An 18,427-nucleotide genomic window follows, 5' to 3' on the forward strand; every position below is an offset into this window, starting at 1 on the left:
CAGTGTGCTTGTAGAAACATTGTGGTAACCTTATCACTCTGACGTTGAGGTTCAAAATGAGTCAGGTTTAAATTCAACAGGGCTGGCTGCAATGAAGCCTGGCTGTGTTCAATCCGCTGAATCAAATTATCCATTAAATTTAGTCACTTGGTTGCCTAAGGGAGCAATTACTTTTTCTCATGGGTAATATGGGCGTTTGGTAAATAAATTAAATTTATTTTATTTTTATTTTTTAAAGAAAACATTTCTGAAGGTACTGTATATGTAATTTCATGTTTCTCATTTATTTAATAGTGGAATTAGTCTGAAATCATCACTTTAGACACATGGGGCAGGTTCCAAAGTCTGGGCCTGAACTGAGTTTTGTCCATTCAAAATGTAGTCAGACTAAATTCAGCTGAATTTGTGTCTGTGACATTAACCCATGCTGCCTGCAGTGCCATACCCATCCCTTAAGATGAACATACGGTAAGTATCCTCTAGGTGTCAGTGTTTCATAGAAACAAATACAATTATCAGGGGTGACAGCTGAAGGGTATTGCACTGATTGGGAATTTACTTTCACATACAAAAATAGTCCTGAAAAACAGGTACACAAAAAAAAAACACAATGACACAACTGCAACTCTGACATTTTTTTTCAAAATAAGCATCATCAGAATCGCAAGCTACTGGACCACGAATGAGATTGCTGTTAAGACCAACTCCTTTTCGAATACAGGCAATATGCTTGTGGTTATTAAATTTAGGAAAAATAACCAGGAAAGATAATCCCCAGTCTGTGTAACATGCAAACCATTACCTGCGCAGAAAAACATTTCAGTCTCCAGGTCAATCAGTGTCACGTTCATTTTGGATCGCAGAGCAAAAGTCCTGGGTTAAACGATGTTCATCCGACGACAACAGCTTTTACTCCTCAGTAACCATTTGTATGGGTCATAAACCACAGCAAACTAATTTTATACACGACAAGGTCCAGCACAATTTGCAACTTATTACTGACCAAGTGGTGTTTAATTTTATGAAAATGAGCACATTGGCACTGGATGTATAAAGTCCTTTGCTGGTTGACAGCGGTTAGGTCCAGAGCAGCGGTCTCCAGCGCTAGCTGCGGTCCCGGCGTCACGCCCTGATCTGTGACACGTTGTTTATGGACCCGGCGGCGTCCGTTTTGAAGAGCATGAAGTGGCCCTGCACCTGGGCGGCGCTGAGCTCGGGGTGCTGCTCCAGGGCGCGCTGGGAGAACCGCTCCCCCTCCTGCTCGGGCTCGTCCGGGTAGAACCTGCGGAACATCTGGGCCAGCTGCCAGGACGTGCAGTGGCCCACGTACTGCTTCACATCCACCCGGCCCGGGCGGATCAGAGCCGGGTCCAACCTGCGGCAGGAGCACCCACACACGGGACATTCTGTTTAGTTTGCCACCAGCACCGTTTTAACACAGATGGATGCGACTTAGTTCTAACAAGCCGGCTAGCTGCTTCGTTGCTTACCTGTGCATTTTTTTTAAAGGTAAGAACTAATATTACACAGATGAAAGTGTATTATAACAGACAAATAATTGTCAACTATTCTCTCTGTGATTTCCCCATCAGCAGCCATTTTAGTTTGCTGTGCAACTGTTAGTCTGCCATCTTGAACACATGTCAAGCTTGATACAGTGCTACATACCATCAAGCTTTCAGGTAAACTGTGCAGTATGTTCACTGCACTTCAATGGTGGGGAAAAGGCGAGCATTGCTGGGCTGAATGGCCTGTTCTTATCATGTTGGTTATCTTATCATGGTTTTACATACAATCACTTTCTCCCACTGGACATTGACTTAAGGAATTCTGGGTAAGTATCTTGTTCAAGCTGGGAATGGAGCATGCTGCCTCAGAGTTAGCCTAGCTCATAGCCAGGGTGCTACAGTGCCACTTCAACATGGGGAATTTAACACCGGCCAAAACCAGCACCACCTGCTGATCCCCGCTCCTTGTGTTGAATTCTAGCAATTGCAAGTGCATGACCAAATCTTGGGAGTGGTTTTTGATTTTCCAAAGGTAAACAGAAGTGCAGAACCCGACTTGATGAGCATGCCCTCTCTGCTTTCACAGCTGGAGAGTATTTACACAGCCTGTTAGCAAACTGTGCACCCAGACCTTATGGCAGTTTCACAACACTGTCCTGAGGAGATTAACTACACCATATCACAGTACTGCAGTTTCACAACACTGTCCTGAGGAGATTAACTACACCATATCACAGAACCGCAGTTTCACAACACTGTCCTGAGGAGATTAACTACACCATATCACACTACTGCAGTTTCACAACACTGTCCTGAGGAGATTAACTACACCATATCACACTACTGCAGTTTCACAACACTGTCCTGAGGAGATTAACTACACCATATCACAGTACTGCAGTTTCACAACACTGTCCTGAGGAGATTAACTACACCATATCACAGTACTGCAGTTTCACAACACTGTCCTGAGGAGATTAACTACACCATATCACAGAACCGCAGTTTCAGGGCAGGATGCGGTCGGATTGTATCCGTTTTACACACCAAAATAGCATCCCTCTCTGTACAACTGTCAACTGATGGTTCACTGACTTGGCATATCTGCCTACTCATACCCAAGATTGATATCCCTAATATAAATCTGTGGCAAATCATGTGTAACATTAGCCTGTCCAACATTTTTAGGACGCACACCTTTGTGAAAGCACCTGCTTTCAGTACACTTTGTACCCCTCATTCACTTGTGTTTCCGTATTTGTGTAGCTATACATGTACTTTGTACAGTTATATTTGGCCTTTTTAGTAAGCTATTTTTGTAAGGAAAATAATTCAACACCTGGGAGTTGGCTGAATACAGGAGGCGTAGTGAGGGACATACCTCTCGATGAAGTTGGTGGTCATGAAGACGATCCTGGCTTCTGAGGACGCCACCCCATCCAGCGCGTTCAGTAGGCCACTGAAGGTCAGCCTCCCCATGCCCTGGTACGCCAGAGGGTCTAACAGCAGAGACTCTGCTTAGTACACTCTGTTTAGTGCACACTACACACACACACCCTGGTATGCCAGAGGGTCTGAGAGCAGAGACCAGCAGCAATGAGTGCACTCCATTCAGTACACACTACGTAGTCAGTTGAGTACACACTACGCACAGTTTCGTACACACTACGCACTCTGTTTAGTACACACTACACACAGTCTAGTACACACTAAGCACACAGTTTCGTACACACTACGCACTCTGTTTAGTACACACTACACACAGTCTAGTACACACTAAGCACACAGTTTAGTACACACTACACACTGTTGAGTACACACTACGCACGCCCCACGCCCCACGCCCGTCCCGTACTCTCAGTGGGCAGCAGCTCTCGGCTGATGAAGGCTGCGTCCACGTCCTCCAGCAGGATGAGGCTCTGCTGCGGGGCCACGCTCAGCAGGTGGTTGAGCCGGTCGTCAGACAGACTGCGGTCGCTGAGGCTCATCAGACAGATACTGTAGCCCAGCTCCCCGGCAAGGGCTGTTCTGAAACACACAAACGTGTGCACACACGCGCAAACACGCACACACACACACACACATACACACACACACACACACACACACACACACGTGCAAACACACACACACACACACACACACATACACACACACATACACACACACACACACACACACACACATACGTACACACACACACACACACACGCGCAAACACGCACACACACACACACATACACACACACACACACACACACACACACACACGTACAAACACACACACACACACACACACACACACACACACGTACAAACACACACACACACACACATACACACACACACACACACACACACACACACACACGTACGTACACACACACACACACACACACACGTGCAAACACACACACACACACTCACGTACAAACACACACACACACACACACACACACACGTGCAAACACACACACACACAAACACACACACACACACTCACGTACAAACACACACACACACACACACACACACGCGCAAACACGCACACACACACACACACACACGTACGTACACACACACACACACACGTGCAAACACACACACACACACTCACGTACAAACACACACACACACACGTACAAACACACGTACAAACACACACACACACACACTCACGTTCAAACACACACACACACACACACGTGCAAACACACACACACACAAACACACACACACACACTCACGTACAAACACACACACACACACACACACACGTGCAAACACACACACACACAAACACACACACACACACAAACACACACACACACACACACACTCACGTACAAACACACACACACGTACAAACACACACACGTACAAACACAAACACACACACACAAAAAAAGGGATTGTCAACACAGGTAAGACACACCCCTTTTTATTACAGGACTGTTGCGCTTCGGAATCAGTTTTCTCAGAAGACATGAGAAGGGCTGAATAACCCAGGAAGTTACTCACATGAAGCTGCTCTTTCCACAGCCCGGGGGGCCATAAAGCAGGTAGCCCCTTCTGTACGGAATCCCTGGATTACAAAACAAGTTTAGTACACACACGCTAACCCTTCTGTATGAAATCCCTGCACTACAAAACAAGTTTAGTACACACGCTAACCCTTCCGTATGAAATCCCTGGACTACAAAACAAGTTGAGTACACACACGCTAACCCTTCTGTATGAAATCCCTGGACTACAAAACCAGTTTAGTACACACACGCTAACCCTTCTGTATGAAATCCCTGCACTACAAAACAAGTTTAGTACACACGCTAACCCTTCTGTATGAAATCCCTGGACTACAAAACAAGTTGAGTACACAGACTCAGTTTAGTACACCCCCCTGTGGCAGAGCGGGAACACACACCTCGGTCTGTGTACCACTTGGGATGTTCGATGAACTCCTTCACGTCGTCCACGATCCTCTCGCCCACTCCGTGATCCAGCACCACCGAACTGAGGGGCCGCCGTCGCCGCGGGAACCCAAACGGCCTCCACTCCGCCCCCATGGCCGTGTACATCACCGTGCGGCCCTCCTCCTGCTTCAGAGCCAGCTCCCGCGCTAGCCACATCATACAGCTTCAGCAATATGTAATGATAGCATGTAATATGGAGGAGATTAAATCAGGGGCTTTGGGCTACAGCCTGCATGGAGGAGATTAGATCAGGGGCTTTGGGCTACAGCCTGCATGGAGGAGATTAGATCAGGGGCTTTGGGCTACAGCCTGCATGGAGGAGATTAGATCAGGGGTTTTGGGCTACAGCCTGCATGGAGGAGATTAGATCAGGGGCTTTGGGCTACAGCCTGCATGGAGGAGATTAGATCAGGGGCTTTGGGCTACAGCCTGCATGGAGGAGATTAAATCAGGGGCTTTGGGCTACAGCCTGCATGGAGGAGATTAGATCAGGGGCTTTGGGCTACAGCCTGCATGGAGGAGATTAGATCAGGGGCTTTGGGCTACAGCCTGCATGGAGGAGATTAAATCAGGGGCTTTGGGCTACAGCCTGCATGGAGGAGATTAGATCAGGGGCTTTGGGCTACAGCCTGCATGGAGGAGATTAGATCAGGGGCTTTGGGGACACACAGCTGCCGTTTCAGTGGCACTACCTTCCTGCAGGATGTTGAAGAAGACGTTGCGGTCCCTCCCCAGCGAGGTGAAAGTGACAGACTCCCACGGCGTGCCCGTGTGGAGGTCTACCATCTGCTTCTCCCTGGTCCTCTCCACTCGGATCCACTTGTGTTTGTACCTGCAGCCAGGCGTGCACAAGCCCAAGCACGTCACCTACAGCAGGCTATGGCTGTGTGCATTCTCAGTGCGTAGCACTGGCAGCCTCAGTTTTACTCAGGGTGTACTGACGGTGCAGATAGTGCCCTCTCACCAGATTATGTGGTTCCCGGGGCTGGGGTGAAAGTCGAACTGGGTCTGAATGCGGCCGCTCTCATGCTGCAGGTAGGAGGTCTCCACACTCAGGTGCTGTGTGTGACGGGCGTGTTTGGTGATCCAGCTGAGCAGCCAATGGTAGCTCTTGTCCCGGCTGGGGACCTCCAGAGTGATCATGTAATTTCGCCGAAAGAATATCATGCCAACTTGAGCCCCCTTCCTGGCCAAAGCAAGCGCTGTGCCAACCCCCACCAGCCCAAAGCCAGCCCCAAAATAGGGGTTATCCTTCAGAGCCCCCAAAAAATCTGAAAGGGGCATGGCCTTAAAGGTTACACAATGGTGCAAAAACCTTTTGCCTAGAAAAGATGATCGTGGACCTGAATTTTACACTTGAATTGAGCATTCAACGGGTTTGGCAAGCTGAACTCAGACTAAGCCATCACAGGCAAAAGCACCTGGAGCATAAGAACAACCTGCAAGACAGAGAGGAAAATAGAACGCTTACGATTATTTTATTAGAATTATTCAATAGCCTTGCTATTATATAGCATGGCGTAGGAGCGACTAAATAATGCTGTACTAAATCATGACAATAAAAAATATAGCCAGCTACTCACATGTATGTCACGTCTGACAAAAGCATCGCTAGCTAGCTGGTTTTGACCTGGCTAACTATTAAGCTATATGTTGTCAGGGTTGTTACTGTGTGCATATACATATGTTATACAGCAGAATATAACTAGAAAGTAAGCTATTTGCCAGAAACTTTCGCTACGTAAATATATATGTTATTTTGTTAAGACCGCCAACCAATCCTGTGAATTCAACACAGACATTAGTCCTGAACGGTATTTCACCCGACAAATCACATGGCGACCTCTAAAAACTTCCGCTGTTCTTCAGCTAAATGTGTCCGTTAGGAAAAATGAGCTAGTAAGTATAGTTCTTACGTTTTTAGGAAAATCACAAAATATCATACATTTACCAATTTCGGAGGACGATGCAGCTTTACACATGTTTTAAAAGATTTATACATTACTAAAGTATTTATCTATTATCCATAATTTTGCAACCAAAGGATTTTGTGGACATGCTTGCCTAGTGGAGGAATTTGATGCTGCACACCACCCAAACCAAAAATAAACAAAAATGGCGACTCAGACAAGCGGACGCGGTACGATGTGAGTAACTGTCAATAATTCAGTTCGCTACGGTTGTGAAACTATGCTGCTGTGTTTTAAAACACCTCTCTCGTTTATAGCATATTGTTTGGCGGTGTTGACGTTATTAATCCAAATAAATCATTTTTTAAATGAACGGCTTGAAGATTGAATTTAGCAAGCTAGGTAGGCTAACTAAAATGCGCTGTTTTTCAGAGACATAACCCTCGAAAGCTCACGCAGGAGGTCCTAATTTGTTTTTGGATATGCAGCGCTGAACTGTCTGTTAACTACACGTACCACTTTTTTATCTATAATTATAAGGACAACATTGTGCATCTGTCTTTCTATATAAGTGTAGATAAACAACATGTATTGCGTTATTGTCTAGAAACCCTGCTCACTAGTAAAAAAAATGCATTATAGGCATGAACACACGCTATTTTTGTGTTATGTGAATTATATATTAAGAAAATAACAAGGAAAACACCTGCCAGTCTGTTTCTGGGTGGTCAACGACAACCATCACATCATGAAAACCGAATAATCTTCCGGAGCAACAATGGACACAAACTCGGTGATGTCTGCGGATCACAGCACCTCCACAGAAGTACTTCTAGAAAAAATTGTGAGCGGTGACACAATCGGTAATACCACTGCCTTTATACCTCCGTATTTACAAACATAAACTTGACAGGACCTGTTGCTGAGATGCAATTAAGCATGGCAGTAATGTATAAAGCGCTTATAATATGACAGTGTTTAATGACAGATGTGCCATTTTTATCTTCAACAGAATTAACAGACGTGTCACTGGAGACCGAAGGATTGTACCACTGTGAGAAGTGCGAGCAGAATTTTCCCGACAGCAATCTTTTTTCGTCTCATCCTTGCCTCGTTTCACCTTCAACTTCCACCGCTCCACACATGCTGACGTCGGAGGAGGCTGTAGTAAAGACTCATTCGGACTTATACAGGTGTCCGCTGTGCGACGAGACCTTCCCGCTTCCCAGCTCCTTGAAGAGACACTTTAGGAGCCATGCGGTGGAGCCGGCAGGCCCGGTGCATTGTTCAGAACCGGGCTGCCAGTTCACGGGTGCAGACCGACGGGAGTACCAGACGCACCTGCGCGTCACTCACTCTCTGAAGCTCGTCCCCTGCGCGCTCCGCTCCTGTTGCCTGGCGTTCCGTACAGCGGAAGAGATGGAGAAACACCGCCGCAGCCACATGCCTTTCCACTGCACCCAGTGCGACTTCACAACCGCAAACGCCAAGCAGTTTGGCGAGCACTGTCGGAGGAGTCACCGACCTGGCGCTGGCGATGAAAGTAAGGGCGTCTATGTGTGTACGCTTGGTCTTTCCATTTCCTGTCTTGTGCTTACAGGTGTCAGTGTTGACATTTGAAATGCACCATAATGAAATGCTATGTATTGCAACGAAAATACGAGCAGCCAGCATTTTGTATCCAACAAACTGTTAACTACAAACCTCAGGATTATACCATTTATATCAAGTGGTCTTAAGTCAATATTTAGTATGTTACTAAAGTTCAGCATTAATGTTGCATGCTGTGAACTCTTAATTGTTGTTGATGATCGTGGTTTAGAATGTGTTCTATGCTGCAGATAGAATGTACTCTATGCTAGTAGCTACTCAGTATAATATAGCTACTCAACCCCAGTGCAGAAAAGTAATGTACTGTATGTTAGTAGCTACACTGAGTAGTATGTACTGTATGTTAGTAGCTACACTGAGTAGTATGTACTGTATGTTAGTAGCTACACTGAGTAGTATGTACTGTATGTTAGTAGCTACACTGAGTAGTATGTACTGTATGTTAGTAGCTACACTGAGTAGTATGTACTGTATGTTAGTAGCTACACTGAGTAGTATGTACTGTATGTTAGTAGCTACACTGAGTAGTATGTACTGTATGTTAGTAGCTACACTGAGTAGTATGTACTGTATGTTAGTAGCTACACTGAGTAGTGTGTGCTCTGCACTCCACACTCCACATCATTGCTGTAAATAGTCTTGTTTCTTGTTCATCAGGGGACAAAGCTGACGACACCGAGAAAATGGAGGCTTGCTCAAGAGGGCCGGAGTCGCGTGAGGACAGGCTGTGTGTACGAGGGAGACGGAGAAGGTCCCCGACCAACACTCCTCCTACTGCCGATGGGTCTCAAGAGGAGGAGGAGGAGGAGGAGGAGGAAGAGGAGGAGGAGCACGAGCAGCGCAGCAGAAAAAAAGCGAGAGAAGAGAAGCTGGGGGCTGGGATTACAGCGACCGCAGGCTCCGAATGTAACTCTTATTCAGTGCCCCCTGAGGGGTTTCACCTGCATCTCTTTGGCCTTGCATTTATACATATACAGTGGCCTACAGAATTACTGGCATGCTTGATAAAAATGAAGAATAAAGGCTGCAATTAGTAAACAACACAGATATTAATAACAATATATGTTATGTTTAAAAATATAAGAAAAGATTTGATGACTTAACTTAATACAAAAACATTGAAACATGAGTTAATGTATTGAAAAAAAAGTACATCGTTTCTCCATATGTTTGAACATAACGTAACATAAGATTATAAGTGCTGTTTATTATATACAGCCTCATTTTATCAAGAGTGTCTACAATTGTGGAGCTCACAGTACGAGTGAAATGGGATGTTCTGCCAATAATTGTGGCGCTCAGTGTGTTAGTGAAAAGAGAGGTTATGGTTAACCGGCTGTGCTCTCTCCTGTAGGTCACGTAGCCGAGGGCTCGGAGCACCTCTTCCGCACGCACATCTGCCCTGAGTGCCGGCGCTGCTTTAAGAAGCGCACCCACCTGCTGGAGCACCTGCACCTGCACTTCCCCGACCCGCGGCTGCAGTGCCCCACCTGCCTGCACTTCTTCACCAGCCGGAGCAAGCTGCGTGTGCACCTGCTCCGCGAGGCGGGCACCAAGCCGCACCGCTGCCCCCTGTGCAGCTACCGCGCCGTGGAGCGCAACTCCCTGCGCCGGCACCTGTCCAGCGTCCACGGGCAGGAGGCGCAGGAGGACTACCCCTGCCCCAGCTGCGGCAAGACCTTCCGCCTCAGCCGCGCCCTGAAGGCGCACATGAAGACGCACCGCTCGGCGCCCGGCGCCCGGCCCATCCGCTGCTTCCAGGAGGGCTGCGCCTTCGAGAGCGCCGACCGCAGGGAGCTGCAGCGGCACGCGGGCGAGGCCCACGGGCTGCGGGCCGTGGAGTGCAGCCACCACGCGTGCGCGGCCGTGTTCGGGAGCCGGGAGGCCATGGAGCAGCACCTGCGCACGCACCAGGCCTTCCACTGCCCGCTCTGCCCCTTCTCCTGCTCCAACAAGAGCCGCTTCCAGCAGCACAAGCGCCAGGGCCACCCCGGCCCCCAGGAGCTGCGCTGCACGTTCTGCCCCTTCACCACCTTCAACCCCGTGGAGTTCAGCGCCCACCTGGGCCGCCTGCACGCCAACGAGAAGACCCACCGCTGCACACAGTGCGGCTTCGTCACCGCACACAAGCGCGTGCTGGGCAGGCACATGCTCCTGCACACCGGTGTGTTACTGCGTGTGTTACTGCGTGTGTTACTACATGTGTTACTGCGTGTGTTACTGCGTGTGTTACTGCGTGTGTTATTGCGTGTGTGTCCTTACGTACTGTATGAGAGAGCAGTGTGTGTTACTGCATGTGTTACTGCGTGTGTTACTACATGTGTTACTGTGTGTGTTACTGCATGTGTTACTACATGTGTTACTGCGTGTGTTACTGTGTGTGTTATTACATGTGTTACTGCGTGTGTTACTGCGTGTGTTACTGCGTGTGTTACTGCGTGTGTTACTGCGTGTGTTACTGCGTGTGTTACTACGTGTGTTACTGTGTGTGTTACTGTGTGTGTCCTTACATACCGTATGAGAGAGCAGTGTGTGTGTTTCCTCACATACTGTATGAGAGAGCAGTGTGTGTTACTGCGTGTGTTACTGCGTGTGTTACTACGTGTGTTACTGCTTGTGTTACTACGTGTGTTACTGCGTTTGTTACTGCGTTTGTTACTGCGTGTGTTACTACGTGTGTTACTGCGTGTGTTACTGCGTGTGTTACTGCGTGTGTTACTGCGTTTGTTACTGTGTGTGTTACTGCGTGTGTTACTGCGTGTGTTACTACGTGTGTTACTGCTTGTGTTACTACGTGTGTTACTGCGTTTGTTACTGCGTGTGTTACTGCGTGTGTTACTACGTGTGTTACTACGTGTGACTGCGTTTGTTACTGTGTGTGTTACTGCGTGTGTTACTACGTGTGTTACTGCGTTTGTTACTGCGTTTGTTACTGCGTGTGTTACTGCGTGTGTTACTGCGTTTGTTACTGCGTGTGTTACTACGTGTGTTACTGTGTGTGTTACTGTGTGTGTCCTTACATACCGTATGAGAGAGCAGTGTGTGTGTTTCCTCACATACTGTATGAGAGAGCAGTGTGTGTTACTGTGTGTCTCCTCACATACTGTATGAGAGAGCAGTGTGTGTGTTTCCTCACATACTGTATCAGAGCACAGTTTGTGTGACTGTGTGTGTGTCCTTACATACTGTATCAGAGCACGGTGTTGTTGATGTGCTTTTAACATGCTCGATGTAATTGTTTTTTTCCAGGTGAAAAGCCCCACAAGTGCAAGCTGTGTAATTTCCGGTGTAGGGATGAGACGTATCTCTCTAAGCACATGTTGACACACTCTGACGATAAGAACCACATGTGTTCAGAGTGTGGCTACGTCACCAAGTGGAAACACTACCTCAATGTGCACATGCGCAAGCATGCGGGAGACCTCCGGTGAGTTTATCCATTTGTACTTTTTCCTTGTTAGAAATATAGATGGGATCTGGTCATGGTATGGTATCTGCAGTTCTGCCAGCAAAAACACCTGATTAATGAGACGTCAGAGGAGAATGGCCAGACTGGTCAATGCTGACAGGAAGGTGACAGTAACGCAAATAGCCACACATTACAACAGAGGTATGCAGCAGAGCATCTCTGAACACACAACACATCATAACTCTTAAGTTGAGAAGACCAATAAGTCTAAAAAATAAATTCCTAATTAAGTGTAACTGACTATGTAAACAAGCGATGATTATGCGTAAAGTATAGAATGAGTTTTCATCCGTTTGGTTTGTCGGCTGTCCCCGCAGGTACCAGTGTGACCAGTGTTCGTACCGCTGTCACCGTGCCGACCAGCTGAGCAGCCACAAGCTGCGGCACCAGGAGAAGTCTCTGATGTGCGAGGTGTGCGCCTTCTCCTGCAAGCGCAAGTACGAGCTGCGCCGGCACATGCAGCAGAGGCACGCGCAGGGCGGGGAGTACCAGCCGCCCGTCTTCCAGTGCACGTACTGCCCCTACCGCACGCAGTACCGCCAGGCGCTGCACAACCACGAGAACTGCAAGCACACGCGTCAGCGGGCCTTCCGCTGCGCGCTCTGCTCCTACTGCACCTACAGCAGCCCCAGCCTGTTCCTGCACAAGCGCAAGGCGCACGGCTACCTGCCCGGCGACACGGCCTGGCTGCAGCGCTACGCCCAGCGGGAGCGCGAGAACGCCGCCGCCGCCGCGTCCCAGGGCTTCTGCCCCGCGGGGGGGAGCGGGGGGGACCCCCACCGCGCGGCGGGGGAACCGCCAAACACGGGCGGGAGGGACTGCGTTTTTGAGGTCGCTGGTTTTGGTCCCGGCGCAGGCCAGGAGGAAAATGTCCCGGATGCTCAGGGCAGTTCTGTCACCGCGAACCGAGAGGCGTCCGTCACTGGAGTGCAGCCGCACGGCGAATTGGTCGATGAGCAGGAGGAGTGCTGCACTCTAGTTCTGACCCCCGTGGCGAGTGGCGAATGCGCGGATGTGGTTGGTATGCCCGGCGACACTGAGAAGGTGGGGGGAGCCGGTTTAGAGAGACCGCTCAGCGACCCGGCTCAAAGGCTCGCAGAGGAAGACCAGGCCTCCGTGGAGGACTGCGAGGAGCAGAGCGATGAAGAGGGAGGCAGAGCTCCCAGTGAGGCGGGGAGTAAGGGGGGGGCACAGGGCGTGGCAGGAGGGGCTGCCCCGGGCCGCACTCCGGGGGTAGAGGGGGACGGGCCTCTCTCAGGACCGGCGGAGGGGCCCTTGGGCTCGGAGGGCCTCCTGAAGGCGCTGAAGCGGCGGGACAGGGAGCAGGCGGAGGCGCTGGTGCTGGAGGGCCGGGTGCAGATGCTGCTGGTGCAGACCAAGGCGCGGGTGTACCGCTGTGCCCGCTGCCCCTGTGTGACGCGCACGCAGGCGTCCCTCGCCCAGCACTGCCGCTCCGCCTGCACGGCACGCCAGCTCCCGCTCCGCTGCCCGGACTGCGGCGCCCAGTTCAAACAGCAGCGGGGCCTGGACACGCACGGGCGCAGGAAGTGCCCCGTCACCCTCAGGCAGCGCCGCAGGGTCCCCCTCCCCGCGGCTGGCCAGGGCGGGGCAGCGCCTCCCGGAGAAACCACACCCCCGGGTCGTCAGTCAGGCTCTGTTGCCCACGGTAACGAGACCAGCGAGCCGGCAGCCGCCCCGCCTCAGCCTGGGACAGAGGAGGAAACGCCCAGCGCCGCTGGAGCCCGCCCCACGCCCCGGGAGGAGGACAGAGAGAGGACCACGACTACAGACCCAACGGAGCCAGATTCTGCCCTCAAGTCCTCCATGTTGGAGGGTGTATTGAGATACAGGGAAGAGGGTGGCAGGTTCAAATGTATCCGGTGCTCCTTCACTTCCGGTAGGCTCACCACCATAGAGAGGCACTGCACCGCTTGCACAGTTAAAACCTTGAAGCAAAAGGGCGGCAGAAACTCGGAGAAACACAAACCGCTCAAGTCTGCGGAAACGGAGGAGGACGACGACGATGGTGATGAAGACTACGGGAGTGAGGAAGGAGGGGAGGAGCGCACGGGCGGACTGGCGAAGGACAGGAAGTCCCCCGCACGCCTCGCCTGCCCCAGCTGTCCTTTCCTGTGCCATCAGAAGAGGGCGCTAGACCGCCACCGAGCAAGAGGCTGCCTGAAGCCGGGTGACGTCCAGTGCGGGCTCTGCTCGTTCGTGGCCAAATCGCGGGAGACCCTGGAACGGCACGCGCGGGTCCACGGCGGGAAGAAGCCTGCAGCGGCCCGGGGCAGCAGGGCCCGCCTCCAGTGTGAGCTGTGCTCCTTCACCTGCAAGCAGGCCCGCTGCCTGCTGCAGCACGTGGCCCTCAAACACCAGGGCGCCAAGCCCCACGCCTGCCGCTTCTGCGGCTTCAGCACCACGCGCCGCTACCGGCTGGAGGCCCACGAGTCCCTGCACACGGGCGTGGGCCGGCACGCCTGCCCCCAGTGCCGGCAGACCTTCGGCACCACGTCCAAACTGCGGCTGCACCGGCAGCGCGTCCACGAGCGCCGGCCCACGCACTTCTGCCCCGCCTGCGACTACAGCGGCTACAGCCCCAACGACGTCAGCCGCCACACCCTCAGCTGCCACACGGGGGCGCTGTCCCACGCCTGCGCCCTGTGCTCCGCCCGCTTCAGCTCCGACACCGCCCTGAAGCAGCACCGCCTACGGCTGCACCAGGAGCCCCGGACCCTGGCCTGCCCCGGCTGCCCCTTCACCTGCCGCAGCCAGGCCACGCTGAAGGCCCACGCCCTCCGCCAGCACCCCCAGCTCCAGTGCCCCGTCTGCAGCGAGCGCTTCGACACCCGCCCGGCGCTGGAGGAGCACCGCAAGACGCACTTCGCCCAGCGGTGCCCGTGCTGCCCGTTCGCCGCCCGTGAAAAGCAGGCCCTGGCGCAGCACCTGCTGGACCAGCACGAGGAGGGCCCCCCGGAGGACCAGCCCCTGAAGTGCACGGCGTGCGACTTCCGCTGCCGCCACCAGCTGGTGTTCCAGCAGCACGTGCGTTCCCATGGCGGCGCCCGGCTCTATCAGTGCACCGACTGTCAGTACTCCACCCGCAACCGGCAGAAGATCACCTGGCACTCGCGCGTGCACACCGGGGAGAAGCCGTACCGCTGCGAGCAATGCAGCTACGCCTGCGCTGACCCCTCACGCCTCAAGGTGGGTTTAGGTTGACCCAAAACATCGAAATAAGAACAATGCAACAAAATACTCAAAATTTCACCTGTTAAATCTGGTTACATTTTGACATTCTTAGAGCGGTCATCTGGGTAGACGTGTAGCATCATGATTAGACTGGGCTGGCAAAGAAGCACATTTGACTGGATTAGGGGCTGGACAGGGTTGTAGATTAACCCACTACAAGGTGAGATACTTCAGGGAGGGTTAACTGTCCTGGTTTTGGCTTCCAACAAATGCCTGACATGTAAAGGTAATGACCCCGGAACCCTCACAGTGCCCAGCTCAAAACAAGCCCAGCTGATTTTGTCAGGGAGTTTATTCTGCCTGCGATGCGAGCTGGTCTGAATGACAGCTGTGTGATTGTTCTTGCTAACGTGCTACTGCTACATGGGTGAATGCCCTGTGAATGATGACCGGAGTGTGAAAACTTTCCTCTTGTTTTCCCATCAGTACCACATGAGGATTCATCAGGAGGAGCGGAAGTACCTCTGTCCCGAGTGTGGCTACAAGTGCAAGTGGGTCAACCAGCTGAAGTACCACATGACCAAACACACGGGTACGCATCCAAAGGCCAGGTTATAGTCCAGCGACTGCGGTCGTTGTCCTTAGCAAAAATATATGAAACGCACTCCAGTCGGCCCGAGTATAAACCAAAAGTCACTGTGACCAGCTACATCCATTGCACATCGGCGGTCGCTGCAACGCTCTGTTGCTGAACTCTGGCCATAACGCTGCTGTTCCGCCGGCCCGTCGAACCCACCACAAACGTCACTCACTAACCCCCCGCTTCCCTTGCCCCCCTGCAGGAGCGAAGCCGTACGCGTGCGAGGAGTGCGAGTACCGCACCAACCGCGCGGACGCCCTGCGCATCCACCGCGACACCCGGCACCGCGAGGCGCGCGGCTTCATCTGCGAGGAGTGCGGCAAGGGCTTCAAGACCCGCTTCCTGCTGCAGACGCACCAGCGCAAGCACAGCGAGGCGCGGCCCTACGTCTGCAAGGTCTGCCGCAGGGGATTCCGCTGGCCCGCGGGCCTCCGGCACCACTACCTCACCCACACCCAGAGCCAGCCCTTCCACTGCCTGCACTGCACCTACACCGCCAAGCAGAAGTTCCAGGTGGTGAAGCACCTGAGGAGACACCACCCCGACCAGCCTGTGGAGGAGGGGGTGGGCAGGGACCCCGGGCCCCACACAGTGTCCCTGCAGGAGGCCCGTCTGGAGCCTGGGCAGGAGGGGCCACAGGGGGAGGGGCCACAGGGGCAGGGGGTGGAACCAGACACAGCCAATCAGGGAGAGGAACCGTAGAGCCCTGCAGTCACACATTTTTATTTTTAAAACTGCTCAACTGTATGGGCCTGCAGGTTCTGCCACAATGCAATAATGCTTGTAAATAAGGTATAAATACTTAAATACTCAGACGTCTATACACTGTTGCACAACACACTAAATTAACACTTACAGGATACCTCTTTTATTGAAGGGCAGTATCTACCACTCAGTGTAGCAGCTGACAACCTTGTCTCTGTTATGGAATCTTATTGTTTTTTCAATTTGTGTTCAGTAATGTATTAATTTGGTGCCAGTACACTCATCTTTATATTATTCATTAGTTGTTTTTATATCATTAGCTGTGTAAATGGACACTTGGGAGTCCATGGCTACACGCACAGAAACACCTGAGTTCACATTTAAATGTGTAGATCATAATAGGGATTGATATACTCATTGTGCTTCTTTGGTGTAAGTCCCCAGTGTACATGCCACTCAAAAACTGTTTACAGAAGAGTTCTCGCTGCCTGTTGTATGATTATGTTTCACACAGAGGTCAGTTTCAGAACTGGATTGATACACAGGATCTGCTCTTGCTTTGTTATAAAAGTGCATCATTATCTGATAGGTACTCTGTTTATTATTTGTGTTAGGAGTTTTTCTCACGTATTTTGTATTTATTGTAAAATTGTCTGGTTTGTAGAAGCTACTTGATTTGCTGTGTGTTCATGAGTGTAATCCTACTGACTGTATATTTGGGTATTTGGAGGATGACACTAAATGTAACTTTTGGCCAGTTAATCTTTAATGGTATGGTTATGAGTTTACATGCATCATGAAATAATGCATGAAATAAGGTCATGAAAGCTGCTGTTGTACATTGGTTGTGTGTTTCTGAGGCTGAAGTATAGCCTGAGTTTTGAAGTGCTTACCCAGTCTTATTATTAAGGAAAAGGTGTTTAATTTATTACAGTGCACATTTGATTAAGTTGTCCAATAATTAATAAAATGTGCATAGTATTAACTGAAAATCGAGCAAACGCACTGTGGGAACATGTCTGTGACATTATTGCATTTAGTCCAAGGCTGAAAGTTCAGTGCAGGATTGTGCAAATTAAGCATACTGTATTATTCCTGCTGACACATTGGCTCTTGTAAAGAACCACACAAACAAGCTTTCTACTAATTGTGCTCCATAAAGTTCTACGCAAACATTCTGCTTAAACACCATGATAGTTCCAGAGGGAAGTGCCATTTTATAGCTGCAAGCCAAGTAAAAGTGAATAGCCTAGCTTTGGTAGAAATGAATGTTGACTCCTTTCACAAGATAAAATACTATTAAAAGGGGCAGCCTGTAGCCTAGTGGCTAAGGTACATGACTGGGATCCACAAAGTCAGTGGCTCAATCCCCAACTGTAGCCACGATAAGATCCCCACAGCTGTTGGGCCCTTGAGCAAGGCCCTTAACCCCACATTGCTCCTCTGTCTCCTGCTTAGTCTAATCAACTATACATTGCTTTTTGATAAAAGCGTCCGCTAAATAATATTACTTTTTCAAAGGGAAGGGAAATTTGTCCAGAAATAATTGTCACACAGCTGTCCTTAATGTTAGCGGCGCTGATTCCCAAACTTTAGCTGGTCTGGAAGAAGCCTGAACACACAAAATAAAGGGAAGCAGAAAGGACTTGATTAAGAAAAGCTTGTTCAGTAAAATAATGAACAAATGCCTCTTCAGTAAGAAAGGGGGAATATTTGTTCTCTCTCCCTTTGATTCCCAAAAGAAATAAAAAAAGAATAAGTAAACTATATTTTGAATAGCTGAATTTAAGGACTATAAACACAGGCAGAGGGTGAGTGAACATGTCAGTGAGCCTTTTTCAATGAGAGGAAGGAATTTGGTCTTTAACGCAAAAACCGTACCTATTGTACCTTTAAGACTTTCATGCAATATTGAAGAC

The 18,427-nt window shown here is 50.4% G+C and overlaps 2 protein-coding genes across 4 annotated transcripts; one reads left to right on the forward strand and one right to left on the reverse strand.

Moving 5' to 3' along the window:
• Positions 1 to 538: 538 nt before the first annotated feature.
• Positions 539 to 7,693, reverse strand: LOC133116665 (mitochondrial chaperone BCS1). 3 transcript variants are annotated; one of them, XM_061226496.1, is made up of 8 exons: positions 7,598 to 7,693; positions 5,946 to 6,420; positions 5,674 to 5,813; positions 4,933 to 5,127; positions 4,530 to 4,593; positions 3,364 to 3,536; positions 2,890 to 3,007; positions 539 to 1,375 (listed from the first exon to the last, which is right to left on the reverse strand). In XM_061226496.1, the coding sequence occupies exons 2-8, from the start codon at positions 6,263 to 6,265 to the stop codon at positions 1,123 to 1,125; spliced, it is 1,263 nt and encodes a 420-aa protein (XP_061082480.1). In that variant the 5' UTR covers positions 6,266 to 6,420; positions 7,598 to 7,693; the 3' UTR covers positions 539 to 1,122. The 3 variants fall into 3 exon arrangements, with proteins under 3 accessions (XP_061082480.1, XP_061082481.1, XP_061082479.1); XM_061226497.1 differs by lacking the exon at positions 7,598 to 7,693 and adding an exon at positions 6,933 to 7,200; XM_061226495.1 differs by lacking the exon at positions 7,598 to 7,693 and adding an exon at positions 6,565 to 6,863.
• znf142 (zinc finger protein 142) lies at positions 6,882 to 17,778 on the forward strand. The gene is made up of 9 exons (XM_061225766.1): positions 6,882 to 7,128; positions 7,579 to 7,754; positions 7,904 to 8,434; positions 9,160 to 9,408; positions 9,857 to 10,666; positions 11,752 to 11,929; positions 12,289 to 15,178; positions 15,650 to 15,755; positions 16,006 to 17,778. Exons 2-9 carry the CDS (start codon positions 7,670 to 7,672, stop codon positions 16,503 to 16,505), a joined length of 5,349 nt encoding a protein of 1,782 aa, XP_061081750.1. The 5' UTR covers positions 6,882 to 7,128; positions 7,579 to 7,669; the 3' UTR covers positions 16,506 to 17,778.
• Positions 17,779 to 18,427: the final 649 nt, after the last annotated feature.

The sequence above is a fragment of the Conger conger genome, chromosome 17 (assembly GCF_963514075.1).
Source record: "Conger conger chromosome 17, fConCon1.1, whole genome shotgun sequence".
In the NCBI taxonomy this organism is placed as follows: domain Eukaryota; kingdom Metazoa; phylum Chordata; class Actinopteri; order Anguilliformes; family Congridae; genus Conger; species Conger conger.

Bases quoted from the DNA above. Each gene is read 5' to 3' on its own strand.
- LOC133116665 (XM_061226496.1), bottom strand. From the start codon at position 6,265: ATGCCCCTTTCAGATTTTTTGGGGGCTCTGAAGGATAACCCCTATTTT. The intron at 5,814-5,945 runs GTGAGAGGGCAC...GCCTGGCTGCAG, and splicing joins CCCGGGAACCACATAATCTG to GTACAAACACAAGTGGATCC. The intron at 3,008-3,363 runs GTACGGGACGGG...CTCTGCTGTTAG, and splicing joins AGAGCTGCTGCCCACTGAGA to ACCCTCTGGCGTACCAGGGC.
- znf142 (XM_061225766.1), top strand. From the start codon at position 7,670: ATGGACACAAACTCGGTGATGTCTGCGGATCACAGCACCTCCACAGAA. The intron at 10,667-11,751 runs GTGTGTTACTGC...GTTTTTTTCCAG, and splicing joins GCACATGCTCCTGCACACCG to GTGAAAAGCCCCACAAGTGC. The intron at 15,179-15,649 runs GTGGGTTTAGGT...TTTTCCCATCAG, and splicing joins CTGACCCCTCACGCCTCAAG to TACCACATGAGGATTCATCA.